At 43.9% G+C, this 23,163-nt stretch overlaps 1 protein-coding gene across 1 annotated transcript; it reads right to left on the reverse strand.

Annotated features, from left to right (window-relative positions):
* Window positions 1–1,691: 1,691 nt before the first annotated feature.
* On the reverse strand, window positions 1,692–22,129 carry SF3A3 (splicing factor 3a subunit 3). The gene is made up of 17 exons (XM_037499306.1): window positions 21,932–22,129; window positions 21,609–21,656; window positions 20,680–20,732; window positions 20,469–20,574; window positions 16,242–16,314; window positions 15,780–15,871; window positions 14,590–14,672; window positions 13,438–13,576; window positions 12,892–12,960; window positions 12,375–12,442; window positions 12,116–12,223; window positions 11,249–11,318; window positions 8,594–8,758; window positions 8,385–8,495; window positions 6,889–6,979; window positions 2,164–2,219; window positions 1,692–1,974 (listed from the first exon to the last, which is right to left on the reverse strand). Exons 1-17 carry the CDS (start codon window positions 22,025–22,027, stop codon window positions 1,897–1,899), a joined length of 1,506 nt encoding a protein of 501 aa, XP_037355203.1. The 5' UTR covers window positions 22,028–22,129; the 3' UTR covers window positions 1,692–1,896.
* Between the last annotated feature and the right edge of the window lie 1,034 nt (window positions 22,130–23,163).

Below are 23,163 nucleotides of genomic sequence, written 5' to 3' on the forward strand. Positions count from 1 at the left end.
CTGCTCTGGCGCTTGGTTCAGTTGTGTGGGCAAAGGTGTTGGCAGCTCCCCAGACCTGGTCCCACCTCCCCTCCACAGTCAAGAAAACAGGCCCTTGGGATGCTGCATTTACCCTGCAGTTGGGGTGCCTACTTCTAGAGAGGCTTCTGAGGAATATGTCAGCTGGAAAGCAGCAGGTGCAACTTGTGGGTGTCAGATACTGGTCCAATGGGAAAGCAGACAGGACACCTCCCTCCCCATTTTCCATTTCCGAGGTTTTGTCTAACTCTTCCCAAATGACAGTGTCTCTTGGCGCTCCGGGCCAGCTTTTGGTAATCAGTGTTTCTAGTTGGCTCAATTAGGTTGAATTATCCACTCACTCTGCTTCAGAAGCTCAGGCCCCGGAGAGGTGGCAACTGGGGTTTTAAGCAACTAGAGGAGCCAAAGCAAACGAACATGTGAGTTGCCCAAGGGACAGGTGAAACCAAGAAGGAAAATACCAACCCAGGATGCAGTGCCATGGGGGCTGGAGTGGTAAACCCTATTGCCATGAGAGGACAAGGGAAATAGTTACATAAGAAGGAGAGAGCCAGTCTGGAGCTGGGATTTTTATAAATATATTGCAAATGGCAGGTGTGAAGTAGGCACTGGCCTTCAGATGACTGTGCCTACAGGCAGAGAGGTTGTCCTTTTGGCTTCCTAGTTCTTTCCAATTGGGATACCAGATTTTGGGTGAGCCGCTTGTCTACCTGTAGGGTAAGTGAAAAAGTATCAGGCTTTTCTGCCCCGCCTCCCCCGCCCTGGCCATTAGGATTGATGATAGATCCTTGCAGTCCTGAATGCATGCCTGATGGCGGGCATCTGGAATAGGGTGTGGGCATATGTAAATGGGATTCACCTGGGCTAAGACTGGGCTTATAAGGGCGGCGTCACGGGGACGCCAGCAGAACCACGAAAGCAGAGAAGCAGAGAGAATGAGAGCTAAAGAGAGAGCGAAAGAGAAGCAAAGACCACCAGAGAATACCAGAGAGACCAGATAGAGTGAAGACTTGCTTACCAGCCTCCTGGCCCCCCAGCACCCCTGCCAGCTGTGTACCTAGTAAATCCTAATAAAAGCCTGCAAAAGCCACCTGAGGACTCTCTCCTCCTTTATCCCGTCTGCTCAGGTCATAGATAACCTGCTCTGGCCCTTCCTGCCCCTACACTACCCCAATCTTGCCTATCTGGGCTTGGTGAACACAAAATATTAGCCGCTTGTACAATCAAGCAAGGACCTTATGGAATAAATAGACAGATCGCTGACTCTCATTTGTGGTCACTACAGGTGCCAGTTCCCTGGTGTGTCGGACTGTGGAGGTGAGTGGAAGGCGCGGGGCTGTAGGCCCGTTCCGAAACGGCTCAACTCCACTATGAAAATAAAAAGGGAAAACCCTTGGTGCCTCAATTTTGTCCTTTGCAGAGGCCAAGGCTTGCTCTCCCATTCCCGCTAGTGTGTGCATGACTGGATGATTCAACTACGGGCAGGGCTTATCCCGGGTGATGCTCATTTGGGGATGTGAGGGAAGAGGTTAGGTCAGATTTATCTAATATACGCAACATACAAGGTGCTTATTGAACCTTAGCTGCTAGTGATGTTTGCGAGAAAGAGGTAGGGAGGTGTTAAGAACTAAAGGGTTGGTTAGTCTATAACCCAGGGCTTTAGAACAAAACACAGAACAAGGGTTGGTTTTATTTTTTGAATCTTTTTTAATATAAAACAAAGATAAAACACATCTCAACCCTGCAATCTACCAGCATGCCTTGTATCCTCAAGACGCATGCCAGACCATAAGACTACATAGCAAAGTCTTTATAAGCATTCGGTAGGGAGAAATAGAAAAAAGCAGGCTTTAGGGGACACATGGGCAAGCCTGCACACTAGAGGAGTCCCTGTCTTTTCAGATCCTCGTATGTCTTCTTATTCACAACATTTCCACTGGAATCTTCATATTCTTCCTAAAAGGGAAGGGGTACAGTTAGCTACATTTTCTTGGAGAACTGCTTGGAACCAGTTACCAGGGAGAGCTCTGGTCTGATCCCATGTCACATCCTCATACCCCGCGGTGAACTGGGGACCATCTTTTACCTCCCTTCCATGTAGTGAGGGAGCTGTGACACTATCTCCAATGCTACGTTAGCACCCACCTCAGTATCAGGCTGCCATCGTTCTGATGCCTTCTGCAGTTTCAGCTTGGCCCACACTGCGGATGAGAAATGAGCAGCAATCAAAATTGACAGAGTATGGACTGGGCACATGGTTACAACAGACCCGCATAAGGATCTCCTCGGATGACCCTGTCTTAAGAGAATTTTGCTTGCCCCGAACTGGAATTTTGGCTCTGGACTATACTGCAGACCAAAGGCCCTTCTGCTGCAAAAATTTACCAGAATCTTATCTTTGCTGCAAAGGAAAAGTTGGGTCAAATATAACTAAAGGCCCTTAGAAGTGAAGTGAGAACTGATACTCTTGAAGGAAGAAGTTAATCTGGTACAATCTATGGGAATTATGAGAAACAGTAATTTTACTGTCTTATCAAAGTTCATTATAGAAGAGAAAGAGAACACCAGACATTGCCAAATATACTGAGAAGTCTGGTGCATACAGTGAACAACCTTAGAAGAGAAAAAAGGAAGACAACCAACTAGACAACCAAATAGTCTAAAAGATGGCTCAGCAACACTGAAGACATGGATTTTGATATTTCATTAACAAGTATCACACTGATGATGAAAAGGGAAAGACATCTATAGGAAGCACCATAGCTTCTGAGAGACAGGACAGAGACCATGAGGGAAAGAACTACTTGAATCTGTAGGAATGGTGTCCAGAAGGTGCACTCTTATCTCAAAGGGCTCACGGAGCAGATAAGCCAGGCCTGCCGCTGGAGGAAGAGGATGATGAACTATCAACAGGGATGGTGGGAAGGCATGACCGTTTGACCCCTACATGCTTCTACATTCCCATTAAGTAGAACAATCTCTAAACTTGACAAGATTAGAAGAAATACCATATAGAAAGTGTTGAAGCCAAAAATGAGTGAAGAAAAATGAATGAGAAAATAAATGAAAAAATGCTTAACTCCACACCTGGCATACAGGTACTCAATTAATCATCTTCCTTCCTTGCTAATTGCTTTAAATTAGCCAAAGTCTTAAAGCCCAGATAATATGCACATCACAGAGGAGTGGAGAATTCATCATGCACTATACGCCAGGGTACTAAAATACCGTGGCATAGAAATGCTCTCAGGATTTTCTTAAAAAAAAAAAATGGCTGTAGGAAACTGAAGAAGTAAGGGAGATGTTACTCTTCAGAGGAATCTGAAAACAATTAGAAAAGAATGGGATCACCTCCGGCGCCAGCGTGGGTTCACTAAGAGTAAGCGAAGCAGACTAACTGAATTTCCTGTTTTTGCTGGGCTAGCTGACCCAATAAAAAGCCAGAAACAGAATATCCCAATTTTACCAAAGCAATTGGTCTCATAGGCAATGCCCCAAGATATTTAATCCTTTATGCTATTGTTTAAATCTCTTTCATCCCTAATGCTATTGTGGTGAACAACTTGCTGCTCTATTAGGTAGATTTATACCTAGTGAACAGTCAATGGTGACCAATGACCTAAATGGGGATCTCTGGCAGCAATTCCAAAAGGCTGTTTCTTAACTGTCTCTTGTTCTACTGTTAAAAAATTCTAAGTCTGAAACAGCTAACACAATGAATTTATACGGGACACCTTTTATTTAAGTAAAAAAAATCTTTAACTTAAGTGACCCCCCTCCTTCCTGGCTAAAAACTCCAAAAGAAAACGCTCAACAGACTGCTCTAAAACAAAGACAAACAAGTAAATTCAGTGCAACAGCTGTGCCAACAGTCTCCATTACTAATGGAAATGTCAACATGTCCCTATGAGAATTCAAATAGAATTAGATATAAGTATGAAATTTCGTGACTGCAAGAGCACTGAACAGCTGATAGGAGGAGAGAAGCACTTCTTTTCAGGTATATGTAAATCTTTAACACATCACTGATTACATAGTTAAGATGCAATGATACAATATATTCTAAAGGCAGAAATTCTGTATCTTACTGCATGGACCAAGATAAAACAGGACACAAAGAATTAAAAGATGCTAGATAAACCAGAATTAAAAGTACTCAAATAATTTCTCATTTCTTTTTTAAAACTTAGAAATAACATAAAAATACATTTCTAAATATAACACATCAATGGATAGTCCTAGATGGATGTAACTATCAATAGAATGACACACAATTCTAAAATGTCTGTATCAGAAATAAAGAAAACAAAGAGAAGCTCATTACTATAGACTTGAGTATGGAGTAAAGAAATTAGATCACAGAATATATTAACAGGAAAAAGGAAATACTTAAACTCAGAATAGAAACAAAGCACTTGATTTCCCACTCTGTCATAACAAATTAAAGTATTGTATGGGCTATGAGCTGAAGAATCTTCTCAGAGCAGTTCCTTTGTATCAAGAAGTAATCTCTAAATATAAAGTTTCAAATGACAGAGGAGAATGTAAAATATAATCCCATTCATTTTATGTCATAAATACGGTTTTATTTATTTTATTTATTTACTTTCCTTGAATGCATTTATTTTAAAATGGCAACTAGAAATTTTATTTTTTTAAATATTTTATTTTATATAAGTCTTACATCATTTTTCATCTTTGCACAATGTATGCATTTTCATTATGGTTATATCCCCCATACTATTACACCCCCTCCTTATTTTGACTCTAGTCCTTCCTCTCCCCGCCCCAAATACGGTTTAAATCCCTAAACCTGACAAGTGTCTCAAAGGAATAAAGCACATCTTTTTTTATGAACATAAATACAAAACTTCTAAGCAGAATCTTAACAGAGCACATAATTGCATTAAAAGAATTATCACCCAAATATGAACTAATCCAGCAATTAATTTTGCCCAATAACTAGTAAGAGAAAAAGTGGTAAAAATGTTGTAATCTTTCCTTTTTGTACCATGATAATAAAATCACAAGCCAATCTTAAAATTAGTGTAGATGCACAAACATTGTTCCCTTTAAAAACTGCATTCAAATGAGCAATGACCTGCTTCTCTTTAACCAAAGACCTGAAGACGATGGTTGGGGTAACTATCTATGAAGAAAAATACATGTATCGAACAAAATTAAGAAAAATACCACCTTTGGGTACAAAGGGTTAAATCTCAGCACTATGAAGCTATCTGAAGCCACTGTGGCACAAGTTCGATCCCTGGCCGGCCAGGGAGCTGACCCAGATGGCACAGCAGACCTCTCCTGTCTCACTCACTGCTCCCTCAGCAGTGTATTTCAGTCAATCCACCTGTTCCACTCTCCACTCTGTGTCCGGTGAATCCTCTCACTGCTGCATCCCCCGCACCCCCTCCTTGTAGGCATAAACAAACTTTAAAAAAAACAACAACTTCTTTTAAAAAATATAAAAACACACCTTTGTGCAGCTAGCATATTAGCCTAGAATGATGTAAATAAATCTCAGTTTCAGAAATAATAACTCACGCAAATTGTAGGGAACATGCTACACAAAAAATGGCGGTCTATTTATTAGTGGTATGCAGTTAGGAAATATACTGGGTTGTTAGAAAAGTCACGACAGGGCCCCCCCGTGGCGCAGTGGTTGAGTGCTGGGCTGCAAAGCTGCCTGCAGCCTCTGCAGTGCTAATTCGATCCCTGGCCGCTGGTGAGGGTCCCACATGGCACGCAGACCTCTCCTGCTGCGCCCGCTGCTCCCTTCAGCAGTATATTTCGTCAGTCTACCTGTTCTGCTCCCCGCTCTGGCTCTGGTGAATTCTCTCACCCTCCCGTGCTTCTGACTGTACCCAGTGCTTGTATAAATAAATAAACAAACAAACAAACAAATAAATCTTTAAAAAGTCACGACACATTTTTTGCTTGAGAAACATAGGAAAAATTACGTCATGACTTTTCCGACAACCCAATATCTGAAAATGAGACTGCATTCAAAGTGTAGCATTATGACTGTATGAAATTTTGTTACTAAAAATTTCCTCCAAACAAAGTAAAGGACAAAAATTAAAAGTAAAAAAGCTAATTGGATAATCTGCAAAAAGGCACACAATCCTGACTGGAGGAACTGTAGGATCCTGACTCCTAATTGAGTAAGAGAGCATGGAGCTTTTTTCCAGAGGTCATTCCATGGCTCTGCAATGGAGGGGTTAAATCACCCCAGAATTGGAAGTCAGAGGAGTTAATGGACCAAGCAACTGAATAGTGTGATATGTACTGACATTGAGTGCCTGCAATTTAACAAGGGGAGTGGTTATAAATGTCCTTTCTTCTCAGTCTAACTAGCTGAAAGTGAAAACATGACAGAGAAAACTAGAAAGAAAAGAAAAAGCCTGCAAGAAAGATGCTAATGGCAGAAAAAGTTACCACTGTCAGGTAAACAGGAAGCTTGAGGCCCTTGGGAGCTTAAACAACACCTTCCTTGACATGTACTCCACGGAGCTTTCCACAAGAGGGTATTTTGCTCTCATGCTTGTATATCTGCTTTGTCCCTTCAGAAATAGGTTTATAAGACTATTTTCAACTTTTCCCTGTCAGTGGTGCTTAATGCATTAAAATCAATTCAGAAAAATATACACACACCCATTTGCTCAAAATCCTGCATACATGGGAGTCACAGATCCTGGTTAAAAGTCCTGTCCTCCTCAGCACAAGGCTCCTCCCAAAGGAGAAATAATTAGCACCGCTAACTCCTGCCTCTCAAAAACGTGGTAGCTGTGTGACTATGGCAGCTTTTACATACTGCAATCTGCTGCCTCAGGCCTGGTCTGGCGAGGAAGAAATGTAACTTACAGGAGACAGCATCTTCAATCTGTGTCACATTGGCAAAGTGGGCAGTGTTTGGGATGCCCAAACACCGCATGCCATGAGCATGACGCCATTCCTGGGAAAAGAGAGAGAACAACATGAAATGGAACAGCTGAATATAGAATACTAACTCCTTTCTGTTCATAAGCCCTATCCTGCCTCAAAGAATGCCATAAAGGCAGTGTTCCTTCTGTGGTTCACGTCTGTACAAAAACCTAGCAGTGACTGACAAGGGAGATTTCAAAGCAGTATTGCACTAGGTTGATTTCTAAAACCTAAACTTCAGAGCTAGCAGTCTTTCAGACAAAATCTGTGTTAAGACCACAGGAATACCACACCTAACCCGTCACCTCTGTGCAACATGAGCAAGGGTTACTGATGACAGGCCAGGGTCATCCTTGGGAGTAAAGGAGAAGACTGTTTATCAGGTAAAAACAAGGATGTGAAAGGAACAGGGAGAGATGCTGACGTCATGACAGTTTTGGCTCGGGGATGACAAATGGCTTGGGCTTTATCGGGGTGCCAATTCCAATTCACTGGAGGTGATGCTGAGAAAGCTTTGGAGACTACTGAGGGGCTTGGCAGAAAAGACCCAGGGTCAACTAGTAGTATGTGTGTTTGAGGGAATGAAAGACTACTTAAGAAATCTTCCATACTTGGCCTAGTTTTTTTCTGTACAATTTCCTTACAAGTATTAAGAACCAGAAGTAGGGGGACGTCCTTGGTGGCTCAGGGGTTAAAGTAAATACAGCGCTATCAAGCTATCAGCAGACACTGCAGCATGAGTCCAATCCCTGGCCAGGGAGCTGACCCACATGGCACAGCAGACCTCTCCTGTCTTGCCTGCAATTCCCATCAGCCATCTATCTCAGCAGATCCGCCTCTTCTGCTCCCCACTCAGTCTCTGATGATTCCTCTCACCCCCCCTGCACCTCTGGCCTACACCCCAGTTCTTGGCATAAAATAAATAAATCTTAAAAAAAAAAAAAAAAAAGAACTAGAGGAAGGAAATAAAACAAAGGTGAATCCATTTACTGGAGTCACCTAAATAAAACCTTGCCTCAAGAATACCTCGATAAATGTTAACCCCTTATTTTTCGTAAAGAGGAAACGGACCATTTAAGACCCAAAGGAGGAGGCAGTCGATTCCATCTAGCAATGGGGTGTAGAAATGACCAACGAGTTAGAGGTTGGTCTACGATGCTGGCAGAAAGACAAGGGAGAGAAGTACAAGAACAAGCTAAGAAAAAACTGAAATGAAGTTCAAACTTCAGAGCCGTAGAATGCTTCCAGAAATTTTCCAGGTACTATTTAAGGCTAGCACTGGCAAATTCCATGGGCTGGATTTTAGATTTGCTCCTTCTCTGATTCTCTTAAGCTCTGGACATCAGTGATCCTCTCGGGTCACCCCTATCCTCGTCTCTAAAAGCTTCCTGTGTTAAAAGTCCATTTTCAGGGGGAAGTGGTGCTGGATCCCTTACAGCAAAGTGCCGCTGGAAGGCCTTGGGTCCTCGGTAGGTATAGTTTCCACAGATCTCACAGTTGTAGTTGATATTTAGGCCATGGAGCTTATACAGCCAGTAGGGAATGGGCTAGGAGAAACAAGACAACAATATGAGAGCGGTGTCTACTGAGATCTTCTGTTTACAGAACGGGAAGTGGGGAAACAGCTGGAGGTGTTGGGACTTACCTTGCCATCCCAGCCAAGGGGCAGGTTTTTGGGGTTGTAAATGATCTCATTTTCTTCATCTTCACTCTCACTCTCACTGATCTGCTCTTCCTCCTCTTCTTCTCGTTCTTCTCCCGTCCTAGCCTGCTTGCGCTGAACATTTTCATGAGTGAGATGTCGCTGTTCCTAAAGCAAGTACATAAATGCAAAAGGAAGTCAGAGAAAAGTTGGGCAGAACAGGAAGGAAAATTACCTACTTTCCTAGAATTCTTGTTGACCCCTCACTTCCAAAGACAAGGTTTTCTTTCTTGCAGTACAGAGGGGAAACCCTGCTCTCACATCAGAACTCCTTAAGAGCAGGTCCTCCCTGATCCCAAAGGAAAAAAGTCAGTCACCTGCCTAAATTACTCTTTGATGCCACAGACTATCACAGAATAAGACAACAGTCCTTTTTCTTTTGGCCCTGAAGTATTTTCTGAACCAGTCCTTCTCCCCGCTTCCTATGTTGCTGCCCACATCAAGACCACAACCTTCTAACTTTCCCTGAGTGCCTCCTCACTCTAGCCCAACCTCCATTATGGTTCCTGATTTACCTTTTAACAAAACCCAATCTAGTGTTACACTCTGCTTTAGAACTTCTATCGGCTTCTTTCTGTTAAGGCAGAAAAAACCAAATTTTCAAATTTTTTCTCTGACCATTCCCTTATAAAGCACTCTCCACGCAATTATTATTTATTGAACATTTAATTTTCTTTCATAGTATTTTACCTTCGTGCTCAGGGCTTCCTCTTCCTGCAACAATTTTTGTCCTTTCTATTTAGAGATATCAGTCTCAACATATTATATTAAACTGTAATTATCTGTCTCCTCTAATCATAGTGATTTCTTCAAGGGCCAAAGAGGCTGTGTCATAGTCACTATTGTAGTCAAAGATTTAGCACAATGTCTGGAAACCAATGGACATGAATACATGGCAGAATAATGGTGAAGTCACCGTATATGAGAGCACCTTCTGGCTGGAAGTCCTGAGAATGGTGCCACCTTCTGGCAGAGAAAGCACAATGCTCTCAGAGGAGAGAGTAGTGGGTATATTTCATGTCAAGGCACAAGTGAGTCTTCAGGAAACCAGCCACTCAAACTGCCGCCAACACTAGCACAGCCCAAGTTCACTTTGGAGAATAAGTATAGCTGGCTTCCGTTTACTGAATGCAGTTACAATAAAGAACCAAGGGAACACCAGATGACTCCAGTTTCAAAGCCATTATATTTGTGGTTCTCAAGTAAAGGCAGACTGAAAATGCCCAAGACAACTGAAAAAGATAGGTAAACAAGCTATCTGAACCAGAGACAGCTGCTTAAAACACCATCTCAACCTCTGTAAAGGGAGAGGTTCTGAGAACAGACACCATCACAAAGGCTGGTTTTCTGCCTTTCCCCAAGACACCAACTATCCTCTGGATAAACGCTCGGCCCTTTCTTTACCTTTTCTTTTTTTTTTTTTTTTTTTTTTAAAGATTTTTATTTTCATTTATTTATACAAGCACTGGGTACAGTCAGAATCGCGGGAGGGTGAGAGAATTCACCAGAGCCAGAGCAGGGAGCAGAGCAGGCAGAAGGACCGAAGCACACTGCTGAGGGGAGCAGCAGGCAGCAGGAGAGGTCTGCGCACCATGTGGGACCCTCCTCCGGTGGCCGGGGAGCAGGCGGGGATTGAACGGGCGCTGCAGAGGCCGCGGGCAGCTTCTCAACCCAGCGCTCAACCGCTGCGCCACCGGGGAAGCCCTACCTTTTCTTTTTTGAAAGAAAATTAAGTTTCCTCCTTTCCTCCCCTGTTTTTTCTTGGAAATAAGCATCCTGGTCAGGTTAGGCCAGGTTAGGGAAACCCTCAACTCACCCTTCAGCTCCTTGAAAGACTACTGAAGTTGCTGTGTGTAGTTGGCTTGGTATCACTAACACTAACCCTATGGTATTTCTCACCATCTTGTGAATATACAAGTGATTCCTTTTTACAATTAGTCATCCATAAAAAGCTGTTGACTACTCTCTTATTTATTTATTTATTTTTAATTTTCATTTATTTATTTATTTATACAAGCACTGGGAACAGTCAGAAGCGCGGGAGGGTGAGAGAATTCACCAGAGCCAGAGCGGGGAGCAGAGCAGGCAGAAGGACCAAAATACACTGCTGAGGGGAGCAGCGGGCGGCAGGAGAGGTCTGCGCGCCATGTGGGACCCTCCTCCTGTGGCCGGGGAGCAGCCGGGGATCGAACCGGCACTGCAGAGGCTGCGGGCAGCTTCGCAACCCAGCGCTCAACCGCTGCACCACCGGGGAGGCCCTCTCTTATTTATTTTTAAGGATCTGCTTTTTGGGTTCCCCCTGGGTATATTCTAGCACTCATGCAAAGTATTCTGGATACAGAATACACTGAGAGCAGAGTCTATTCTCCCTGGCCTCAAAGAAATTAGGCAACTTGGGACTATCACCTAACAATGACCACAGTAGAACAAAACAGGAACTTACTAAAAGGGCCAAGGACGTGAGAAAACTCTATTTTCTGCTGAACTAGTTTAACATCTATCCATCCCTCGATTGTAAAAAAATATCCTACAAGTTCCTATTTCTCTGACTCCCACACCTTGCAATGTTTACAGCCCTCAGCAAAGTCAGTTACTTACCCCAAGAATCTCAACATATTCATAGATCTGGGCTTCTAGGAAAGCAATGTCTTTGTTCCTCTCAGTGTCTCTGAGAACAAGAAACAACCATATCACTCAGGGGTTCTTTTACCCAGTGGCTTCAAGCATTTATTCCAAGGTGCACTGCACATCGCAAGCAGTGAGAAGTTCGCTGCCGTGGAAGCAAATGCTCTGATCGGGTCAGGACTTGCCCACCAAAGTACTGAGATTACGTCTTGGAATTAGCAGAAGCAGCTACCTCTATGAGTTCATTCTAGAAGGTGAAAGACACACTGAGACATTTAAATCCCATGCTATGATCTACAAAGGTAACGTGGTATAGAAGAATAAGCTCTAGGACCCATCAATCTGGGCCCAAATTCTAAGGCTGCTACTTAGTAACTGTGAGATAGTGGGTACGTCCTGTAACTTTTGAGTACTTATCTGAAAAAAGAAAACAGGATAACTACTTTTCAGAATTATTTTGAGAATGAGAAAAAACACAAAGAAATACCCTGTAGAAGCACATGGCTCACGAATAGATTCAACTGTCATTACTGAAAATAAGCTTAGAAAAGTACTTTTTGAATCTACTTCAGTCTTTCAGTCTTTATCACCTTCTGAGTCAAAAAGGTCCTTGGAGCACTGTTTCAACAGTAGAAACCTTGCCCACTCTAAGTCACTTGAGTGCAGATGGTGCTTGGTTGAAAATAGCACTAACACTGCCAGCAGCAGAGGAAAAGCACAGGCTGGATCTCTGAACCAACAGTGGTGATAAAATAGGTTTTAAAATCTCTGTTGTGGTAACATCCTCCTTGGGGATAAGATTTTAAAAATACAGGCAGAGGTGGCACTCCAATCACTCACCGCTTGGTACCCTTTGATTTGGGGTTTTTGGCAAATAGGGACGTGTCCAGTGACTCCAGCGACTTCCCTTTCGTGCTGAACAGTCTCTGGGCTCGCTCTTCTAGGGTCCTGAGGAGACAGGACATCAGGGGTACTTTACCCACAGGCTTGCTTATTTTTGCAATTTCAGGTAACAGAAAGAATGGAATCAGAGCCACTTAGAAGTTTGTGCAAACACACAGTAAATGACATAGTTCTGATAGAAAAACAAGTCTCTTACCCCCCGCACTTCAGGCCCAACGCTAAAAGTGCAGATTTCAATCTGTCCAGTCCCAGGGAGGCCAACTCCTAGTTTAAAAAAAAAAAAAGGTTATAATTTTATATAAATAGATTCTGAGAAACAACAAATGTTCAAACTTAGGAATTTGCAGGCTGGTGTGGGGGTGTTCCTGAAGTTGCGGCAAGGCCACACATTCCACAGCCAATCTCTTACCAGTAAGCTCAAACTTTCCAAAGAACTGACTCTGTGTCAACATTACCATACTGGTAGTGTTCCATTATCTCCACTAGAGCTTAACAGTTATAATTATTTCAGTTCTCAAAGTAGTTGGATAAGTTTTACTCTTCAAAAAACCCTTTCCGTATTCTTTCTAGATATCTGGTCCCAGGAACCAGTGTCTTATTATAATGTCTTATTATAATATGTCCATGACATTAAAAACAGGAGACTGAGTGAGTGGTTCCTCCAAGGAGGCAACAAGGAAGACTGCCAACTGCAGTGGCTACAGAAAACATACCTCCCAAGAGGAGAATGCAGAGAGGTCAAGATGGGCTCCAGCATGGGTCAGGGCACTGCTCGTCTCTTTCTGGCAAGAAGAACAGTCTATTAAGATCCAGGATAAGAACAAAGACAAGGGAGCCATTTCAATTATCTAGTGCTCATTGATCCCTTTCTTATATACATGTATGAGTAAGACTCAAATCCCTATAGAAGCAGACCAAAAATACAAATGGTCCACTCCTCCTCCAGAGTTAAGGGAAACTCAAGTTTGTCCCCAGAAGTGAAAGCAGAGAGACTGGTTGCACATAATCTATCGGCTTTGGGCCAGTAGGAACCACACAACAGTAATGACAGGGCTGGTGAATATATGGTACCAGCCAGCCCTGACAAATATTATTCCAAAGTACACAGAAAACCTAGCACATGTGGCAGAGAACATCTCATGGCCACAACTGATACCAAGGGATGGGATTCTAATGCCCTAAAGCAGAGACTCGAGATTAAAGTAAACTAATTAGGCCAGTTCCCTTGTTCTTCATCCATCAGCCCACTGAAAGCTCACCGGCCATCCAGGAAAGGTACCATTCTCCCACTTCTTCTCAAATTCAGTCTGAATCTTTCCAAAAAGTTCATTCTGATCTTGCAGAGGTTTGACTCTATCTGTATAATCCTGAAGGTACTCAAGCAGCATCTCCAGATATCTAGGGGAACACGAATACATGGAAAGCAAAGGAGTTTATTTTTTGCTACACTGTCATGCCCTGTAAAATAAAATTTTATTACTACCAGTTTATAAAAGTAACACTAATTTTATTTTTTTTCTTTCTTTCTATTTTTTTTTTCAAAGAGGCATGTATTTTTATTTATTTATTTGTTTATTTATTTGTTTTGTTTTGTTTATACATGCACTGGGTACAGTCAGAAGCGCGGGAGGGTGAGAGAATTCACCAGAGCCAGAGAGGGGAGCAGAGCAGGCAGAAGGACCGAAGCACACTGCTGAGGGGAGCAGCGGGCAGCAGGAGAGGTGTGCACGCCATGTGGGACCCTCCTCCGGTGGCCAGGAAGCAGCCGGGGATCGAACCGGCACCACAGAGGCCACAGGGAGCTTTGCAACCCAGTGCTCAACCGCTGCGCCAGCGGGGAGGCCCAGTAACACTAATTTTAAAAGTGAGCTTACTGCTAACTTCCCCCCAAACATTTCATCTTGATTCTAATTTTTCCTACTCCCTTTCATTTTCATATTACAATTCTAAATACTAAAGTCTTAATTCATAAAAAGTTACTCTTAATTAACCTGACATATAGGATTACTGGTAAAAAGAAAACGAATGCAGATCATTAACAGGGACATACTAACATAAACAAAACTTTCCATGTATACCTCAGACCCATGCATCTTACGACTCAGTCACAATTTCAAAGTTTAATTTTTTCCCATTTAACTCAAAGACACAGGTGCCTCTAGATGGGAAACTTCCTTCTACAATGAGATAAAATAAGATCACAAATGTGCCCATAATCACATTCTTCCCTTCGCTAGAGTATTACCAATGTTTTAAAGCCAGGTCATTCAAAACCCTTATCTACCATTAAACCTGGAAGTTCCTCACATATCCCTTTCAGGCAACACAAGTCAAAACTCTGCCCTCAAACCTTCACATTAAATAATCTTCTAATGAAATCCAGTAAAGGCCTAGAAACTAATATGGCCTACCTCTTATATTCTGCGTTCTTCCTTTCTTTAGGAATGTCAAATAACTGGTCAAAGATGGATAGGTATGTGATATAATCCAGCTTCTAGAAAGAGAAATGACAAAGAGATTCATTTAGGTGTTTGTACCAAATTACATTATACTCTCCAGGGAAGAAGGCAGATGGGGTATGGGCCCATATGGTCTGAGGGAGGGTGGAAATACAAAAACAAGAAACCCCAGAAAACTTGATCAAACCAACAGAAGAGAAAAGGTAGAAACATTATTAAAAAAAAAAAAAAAAAAAACCTAAATTTTGCTAATTGTCCAAGCAAAAACAAAAACCCAGGATACACTCTTCAATAAATGAGATAAAAATTGGGTATTGTCTAACAAAGTTGTATGGCCTGGTTCATTTTAGTCTTTTCCTTTCCCATCACTTAATTCCCACACTAACTGGGGAGTTAATTCCACTGAACTGACATATAATTAACTCTGTAAAATAAAGATCCAATTAATAAACAGTAAACTAAAAGAAACATTTCTAGAACATTTACTAGTGACAGGCATGTTGCTAAAGAGTCTGACACCTATTATATCCTAAAACCAGGTCCTGGAAGGTACCATTCGTTCACGCATTAATCACTTATTGAGCATCTTTGGACCAAGAACATGGATACACGTGAGAACAAGACAGACACAGACCTGCCCTCTTGGAACTTAAATTTTACTGACTAAATTTTTGGGACCTGTGACCTTTCTGAGACTGTCACATTAAACTCACCTGTTGGGATAAATTATTCTTAATGTCCTTTACTGACATTCTTATTGTCCATAAAAACCACTAAACAGTCCTTTACTGGCAGACAGCATGCTTTTGTGTTGTCCATGTACCAGTACTATGTGCCAAACACAGGAGCTCCATATGGATTCTGAACTAATTTTTTTTTGCTTTTATAAAAGCAAAATAGACTTGGTGTATTAATAAGCAAAATAAAGCCTATAAATAAAATACACTTGTGTTCACTGTAGAAACCTAATTTTATTTCTGAATATTGTTTTATTCTAAGAAAGCACATCACCTCTTTAATATTTAAGCCATGGTTACAAAACACAAGAAGGCATTCTAGTTGCTTCATGTCTAGCAGCCCCAGTCAAGTGTGCTGACTCTCTCCTAGAATCAGAACCACTTTACCCTTCCCCTACATCTCACCTCAGAGGCTTTCAGGTTAATGTATTTGAGGTAACAATCATGGAGATCAAGGTAACGACCATAACCCTCTTCATCTGTGAACTCCACCAAATCTGAAGGAATCAGAGAGAGATAATTCATATGCAAAAGACCACTTTCTTGGAGTTGGCTTTTCAAATGGAATGCTAATTCCCAGTTTCCTAAAGCAGACCTTTTCCCTGATGTCCTCCCTAAGTTCACAAAGTGAACATATTTCAGCTATGCAGGCCAGTGATTTTGAGCTAGGTTAGCACAGAATGAATGATTTGTTCAAGGTCAATTTAGAATGTCAATCTAGACCATAAACCAACAAAGAAAAACCCAGAACAACCTGGCTATAAATTTCTGTGGGGCCTTGTTTTCTAGGACTCTGAGGGCAAACCTGATTCTGTCATTCATCTGTCCTTTTGCTAGTGCTGGATAAAAATGCTAAATTCCACTTACTTTGTGCCTCTTCACTTGGATTCTCCCGAGCCTTCAGGAGCTCCTCAAATTCCACTGACATTGGCACACAAATCTGAGGGGAAAAAAGAGAAAATTCATGTGGATTTTTCAACAAATAAGTTGCAATATCATACAAATGAGCTGGACATCTAAAGCATTATTTGGCCTTGACTTTTTATTAGGGGCCTATTACTATTCTCCATTTATCTTGTTTCTATTCCTTATTTTGTATTGACTAAAAATCGCTAAAATAACACAGTAACAAAAACAAAATTAAATAAAGTTCCCTCTTTATTTTCCTGCAAACAGATAACCATTGTTAACAGATCTTTTTTAATGCCAGCCATTTCCACTTCTATGCACATTAGAATCACTTGGGAGAGCATTAAAAATCCTGCACCTGGGGCCTCCCTGGTGGCGGAAGGGGTTAAGACGCAGCACTATGAAGTTATCCACAGCCACTGCAGCATGAGTTCGATCCCTGGCCAGGGAGGTGACCAACATGGCACAGCAGACCTCTCCTGTCTCACCTGCTGCTCCCCTCAGCAGTGTATTTCAGTACATCTGCCTTTTCTGTTCCCCACTCTGTCTCCGGTGTATCCTCTCACCCACCACATCTCTGGCCTGCACGCCAGCTCTCGTATGCATAAATAAATAAATCCTTAAAAAAAAAAGAATCCTGCACCTGATACCATTAAATGGGCGGCAAGGGAGGAGGCAAATAGCGGTACTATTAAAAATCCCGAGTGGCTCAAATCTGCAGCACAATTTGGAAACCAGGTGTAGGGTAAAGAAAATGTCAGGCTTTTCTGCCCTTCCGCCATCAGGATAGATGATGGATCCTTGTCCTGAATGCATGCCTGATGGCGGGCACCTGGAATAGGGTGTGGGCATAAGTAGATGGGATTCAGCTGAGTTAAGACTGTGCTTTTTAAGGGCGGCGTCACGGGGACGCCAGCAGGAGCAGCAGCAGCAGCAGCAGCAGCAGCAAGAGAAGCCGAAAGAGAAGCCGAGAAGCAGCAGAACGAACGCTAGAGAGCCCAGATAGAGTGAAGACTTGCTGGGGGCTGGGAGGCCTGTCAGCCTCCCAGCCCCCCAGCCAGCACCCCTGCCTGCCATATGCCTGGTGAACCCCAAATAAAAAACCTGCAAAACTACTGAGGACTCTGGCTCCTCCTTTACCTGGTCTGCATGGGATCAGAAAACCTGCACAGTGTCCTGTCCTGCCATTACAATTGGCGTAAGTCAGCAAGATCCATGCAGACGGGTATTGGAGCCCTCCGAAGACCTGGAGGGACTAAGGAGAACAGACTGTTTGCCTGTGATGACGCTGGAGGCGCCATGGCGGCACAGAAGGTGGACAACGTCCATGAGCTACAGGACGAGACCTGGCGTGAAGGAGACGCCCGAGAGAACCAGCCAACGACACCGGAAAGGACCAGCCAACGACACGGAAAGGACCAGCCAACGACCCCTGAGGCAGCAGAATTGTCGGGGAGGAGAGGACCACGATTCAGCGCTTGCCGGTGCTGATGCAGGGAGAAGCCAATGGACTTCAACGGATGGACATGGACTGATAAACTTGGACTGACAATCCCGCCAGAAGGCGGAGGACCTTGGCAGGTTGTTTTTTTTTAGAATCTGGGGGTGGCCAGTGGGCCTTGATGGCCAAAAGCAGCCTGTGTATGCCCAGCAGCCAGGTGGAGGAGAAAAACGAACTAAGAAGGCAAAAGCTGGTGCTGATGCTAAGTTGAGAAGCCCTAAGCGGCTGTTAAGCAGCCTGGGTATGCTGAAGCCCTGTGAGTCTCGTAAAATCACCTGTGGGTGATGCCCTGCTCATTCTTGAGTGAGGGTGAGGAGCTGAGGAACCTGTCCTTGGGGGGACGGGTGGGGAATGTGGCTTGGGGTGGAGCCCAAGCCGAATGCAGAGTTTGGATCCCCAACCCATGTGATTGTGCAGTGGGTTGGCTTGAGTGCAGGGGTCTGTGAGTCGCACTGGTGGCTGTGAAGGCCGAGTGTTGGAGCGACTGCAGACAGAAACCCTGAGGGTTGGCGATTACCCCCAACAGAATAAAATTGCCAATCCCAGAGCTAGTGCATCCTGGGGGTGAATGCTATGTGTGCCTCGTAGCCGAGACTACAGCCAGAGAAGGCCAGGAAGCCTGACGGCTCCTGGTGTGATATAGTAGATGCCGTGAGTGATTCCCCTCCCTCATATGAGCAGTGCCTTCGGCAGCAGATTTGGTGGCTCATCTGCTAGTACCAATAATTGTCTTTTGCACTAGGTTGGTGCCCTGCCTGGACTTATTTGTGTTCTGTTGTATTTTGTTATATTGTATTTTGTTATATATGATGTATTTGCTTTTGTGGGCCATGGCTGCATTGTTTGTTTGCTTAGAAAATTGTATATATGTATAGACTGTATGGCAGAAAACCCTGAGGGGGTGGACTGTAGGGTTAAGAAAATGTCAGGCTTTTCTGCCCTTCCGCCATCAGGATAGATGATGGATCCTTGTCCTGAATGCATGCCTGATGGCGGGCACCTGGAATAGGGTGTGGGCATAAGTAGATGGGATTCAGCTGAGTTAAGACTGTGCTTTTTAAGGGCGGCGTCACGGGGACGCCAGCAGCAGTAGTAGAAGCCGAAAGAGAAGCCGGAAGAGAAGCCGAGAAGCAGCAGAACGAACGCTAGAGAGCCCAGATAGAGTGAAGACTTGCTGGGGGCTGGGAGGCCTGTCAGCCTCCCAGCCCCCAGCCAGCACCCCTGCCTGCCATATGCCTGGTGAACCCCAAATAAAAAACCTGCAAAACTACTGAGGACTCTGGCTCCTCCTTTACCTGGTCTGCATGGGATCAGAAAACCTGCACAGTGTCCTGTCCTGCCATTACACCAGGCCATATATATTTAAGTGCATTTATACAAGCACTTGCGGTTGTAGTCAAGGTTATCTTTTCACATAATCGCTTACCTTTTTTTCACTTCATGTAACTTGGGTATCCTTCCAATCATTTAGTGTACTATTTATCCTCACCACCTTTCTACCAGGGCAGGAAAAGGTTCACACACCAGAATAATGCTTGTTTTTGCTCTTGGTTAGCAAAAGTCTTCATACTGTCCTCTTCAAGAGGGTTGGGGAGAGTATGTAGGTATCCTGAATGCACCTTCATCTATTGCCACATAAATAAACAAACACTTTCTTCTGATAATGATGAAAAAGCTCTTCCTTTTTGATCTGCAACTTGGTTCATGGCTTCAACCATCAAGTCCATGGGATCATTTTCTAATTTAAATCATGAGCATTTACCTCTTCTCTAAGTCCTAGTCTCCAAACTTTAACTGCTCATGAAACACGTCTACCTAGATATAATTCACCTGAAAATCTATATTTATATAAAATTTGTTCTCCACTGTAAATGGGTTACTTCTTTCTTCATTTTTGTTTATCAGAGGGAACAAACAACTTTCCAGTTACACACAGTCATGAAGGCTCAGAGTAATCTATGCTCCATCCTCTCCACTTCTCCTTTAGTCACGCCTTGCTCCCCATTCCTCTATAATTCCTCTGGTCAGCCATGAATGACAATTAACAGGTTTGAGATAATTAAGACAATTCCTGCTCTTTACAACCTTACAATATAGTGGAGCAAATGCTCATTGTCATAATAAGATATGATCATAACGAAAGTAAAGATTAATGGGGGGAGACCACAAGAGATATTTTATTAAAGAGTTATTTCTGAGCTGAATCCTGAAGATATAATCTAGGGGTCACTAGAAGTGAGCAAAAAAGCCTCTTTTTGTTAGCTATATCCACCAGATTGCAGATTTCAAGAGGAGCAAAACAGCTGGGGGTAGGGAGCAGGTGGGTAAAACCCATGAAAGATAAAAAGGAGAGCAAGATTGGCAGAGACAGCCTAGACTATGATACGGATAGGACAAAATCTTGACCAACCCAATGGGGAACTCTGGAACAAAAATTACTTATTAAAGGAGTTTCACACTGAACAGAAAACAGCCAGGTCCCAGTGTTCTCAGTCACTGGCCAGGCGAGTATGGCTTCGGCTTAACACTGAGGGGGATTGTGAAATCACTGGACTCTAAGCTGTCTTACAGCAAAATGATAAGTTCTTTTTTGAATAGACATGTGAGTAGCACATCTCCAATTTCCTTAGACCTTCAGCATGCTCTGTGGGTAGGTTTGGAGAAAGTACTTTCTGAGACCATACCTCATTTGGGTGCTTCCGGTGGAATTCCTTTATTTGCTTGAGTCTATTATAGAATTCAGCAAACTCATTGGGTCCTGAAATGGCATTGAGTTCCTCCTTTCGTAATCTGCAATTTCAAGAAAAATCCAAAGAACACAGAGGATTAAGTCTATTCTTTAACCATGACACCCCAGAAGAATTAACTTGTGGACTAACTATATCGGTCACTTACCCATCCTTGTCATCATACAAATCCCTCAGGTTCCCACTGACTTCCATATACCTCTGAAAGGCAAAGACAAACCCATCAGAATGAAATAATCTATATAAACAGGGCTAAGCAACTGAGAAGGGCTCTATAGTCAAAATCCAGGGAAACCTCACGAGATGTGATGTTGAAAGTTCCTGGCTTTCTGGTACCTGCAACAGAAAGCACTGGTTCCTGGTTAGTTTTCAAAATAGGCCAGTTTGAATACTACCTAAGTGATATTCTGCATGAGGGCAGAATGCCTATATCTACAGGCTACTGATGCTTAACTTTTCCTCAGAGTCATATAAGGCGTCCCCCTTTGCTAAGTAGCAATTCTCACCTAAGACCCTCAAAGATGAAAGGGGTGGTCCGAGATGATTTTCACTACTTCAAAAACACTTGACTGAGGAACACACAGGCTAAATAAAACATCACACAGGTTCCTTTGGATTCAAACTCAGGATGGTACAAGTACATAGTCCCTCCCCCAAAATTTGTGGAACCAGATGTTTCAGAATTTGGAAAGGTGCTATATATTCTCTAACATCCCTTCAACTACTTCAAAACAATATTCCGTGAGGCAAATACTAATATACAGCATTCTCTTTGGGGGAGATAGGACTTGAGTCATTGACTCCTCATAACTTCTTGGCACACACCTGGGATGCAGGATGCTGTAAGTGGGGGAGTCTTCAGAGGAATGAATGAATGAGTCCCCCATTCAGAGAAGCGAGGAGGGGCAATCGAGCACCCTCAGGTTTGGCAGTCGCGTGGCCATCTCCAGGCAGACAACCCACCGCTGGCCAACTATTTACCTTTGCCCAAGGTTCCATGTTCAGACCCCGCACCCCGCCTCCCTTTCTTTTCCAGTTCATCCCGACACAAAGAGAAACGGACAGCGGGGCACTCACATCTTGCATGGCTCTCGTGCGGTGGTCAGAATTGATCTGGTCCCGGAGCTGTAGAAAGACAAACGGTAACACAGGCGCCGTCAGTAGGAGTTTTGGAGTGGGAAAGGCCGCCCGAGGGCGGAGCTTACAGCTCGGGGAAGAAGAGGCGCCTCGGGGCGCAGTGCCGGGAGGAAGCTACCACTGCCTGAGCTCCAAGAGGGAGCCCCGGGACGGGCTGGGGCGGGGCCCGGGAAGGGTCCGGGCGCCAAAGAAAACTCTCAGCGGTTCCACACACCCGGAGAGGGGCCCAGCGTCAGATGGAGCGCCTACCCAGGCCCACTCACCGTGGACTTCTTAGTGAGCATCTCTTTGGCCATGACGTCCATGAGCCGTTCCTTCTCCTCATGATACCGCCGCTGCTGCTCCAGAATTGTCTCCATTTTATCTTCGCCGCCTCAACTCAATTCAGACCACCGCCACGGCCGGAAACAACTCCTGCCGCCTCGCGCGCCCGCGTCCCCACGCTGCGCATCCGGCCGTACCAAAGTTCCGCAAGCACCGGAAGCGCCTCGGGGACGCGAGGAAAGTGAGCACCACAACCAGATTCCCGGCTATGCTGGCGAAATGGCAACAGTGCCCCCTGCTGGCCGGAGGGGTAGTGGCGGTAGGCCGAGCGGTTTGCAGGTGCCTCTAGGGGGCATGCAGAAATCCCTCCAGGAACCTGAAGTTAAGCTTCTTGGGGCTTCCTGGGGGGTGGGCAGGCGTGGACACTGTATGGGCTGAGGGATGGTTGACGATCATAGATGGGAACCGGAGGATCGGAAACGGAGTCCCCTTCTGTCAGTGTGACCTCTAACATTTTATCCTTTTCGGAATCTTGGTGTCCTTGGTAGTAAAATGGGGATCGATGATAGCAGTTTTGTTTTTGTTTTAAAGAAATTCACATGTGTGAGTAACCTCATTGTCTCGCAGCAGGGGACTGGCTAAATAAAGTATGGTACATGCACTCAGTGAATGCTCTACAGCAGCTTTAAAACATGTCAATCTCTTCATACATTCAAAACGTTATTCAGGGCCTCCGTGGTGCTGCAAGGGGTTAAGCACCGCACTATGAAGCAATTTGCAGCCTCTGCAGCACGGGTTCGATCCCTGGCCGGCCAGAGAGCAACCCACATGGTGCAGCAGGCCTCTCCTGACTCGCCCACTACTCCCCTCAGCAGTGTACTTCGGTTGATCTACCTGTTCTGTACCCCACTTTGTCTCTGAATCCTCTCACCCCCCGCACCTCTGGCCTGTACCCCAGTTCTTGTATGCATAAATAAATATATCTTTAAAAAATAGTTATTCATAATGAGCAAAAACTGGACACAAACCTAAAATCCATTAACTGGTAAGCGGGTAAACAAAATGTGGCATGTCCATACAATAGACAATAACTTAGCTGTAAGGAATTCTATAGTATGGACGAACCATGAAAAGATCATGCTAAATAAAAAAGCCAAACACAAAAAATGACGTAGTGAAATGTCCAGAAAGGTAAATCAATGGAGACAGAAAGTAGATGAGTGGTTGCCTG

The sequence above is a fragment of the Talpa occidentalis genome, unplaced genomic scaffold, assembly GCF_014898055.3.
Source record: "Talpa occidentalis isolate TD23 unplaced genomic scaffold, MPIMG_talOcc4v2.1 talOcc4.9, whole genome shotgun sequence".
Classification (NCBI taxonomy): Eukaryota; Metazoa; Chordata; class Mammalia; order Eulipotyphla; family Talpidae; genus Talpa; species Talpa occidentalis.

What these genes read in the sequence shown, in the direction of transcription:
- SF3A3 (XM_037499306.1), bottom strand. Translation starts at nt 22,027, where the DNA reads ATGGAGACAATTCTGGAGCAGCAGCGGCGGTATCATGAGGAGAAGGAA. An exon ending in TTGGGCCTGAAGTGCGGGGG is followed by an intron (nt 12,224 to 12,374) that starts GTAAGAGACTTG and finishes CTGTCTCCTCAG; the next exon opens with GACCCTAGAAGAGCGAGCCC. An exon ending in AAATCAAAGGGTACCAAGCG is followed by an intron (nt 11,319 to 12,115) that starts GTGAGTGATTGG and finishes TCTTGTTCTCAG; the next exon opens with AGACACTGAGAGGAACAAAG.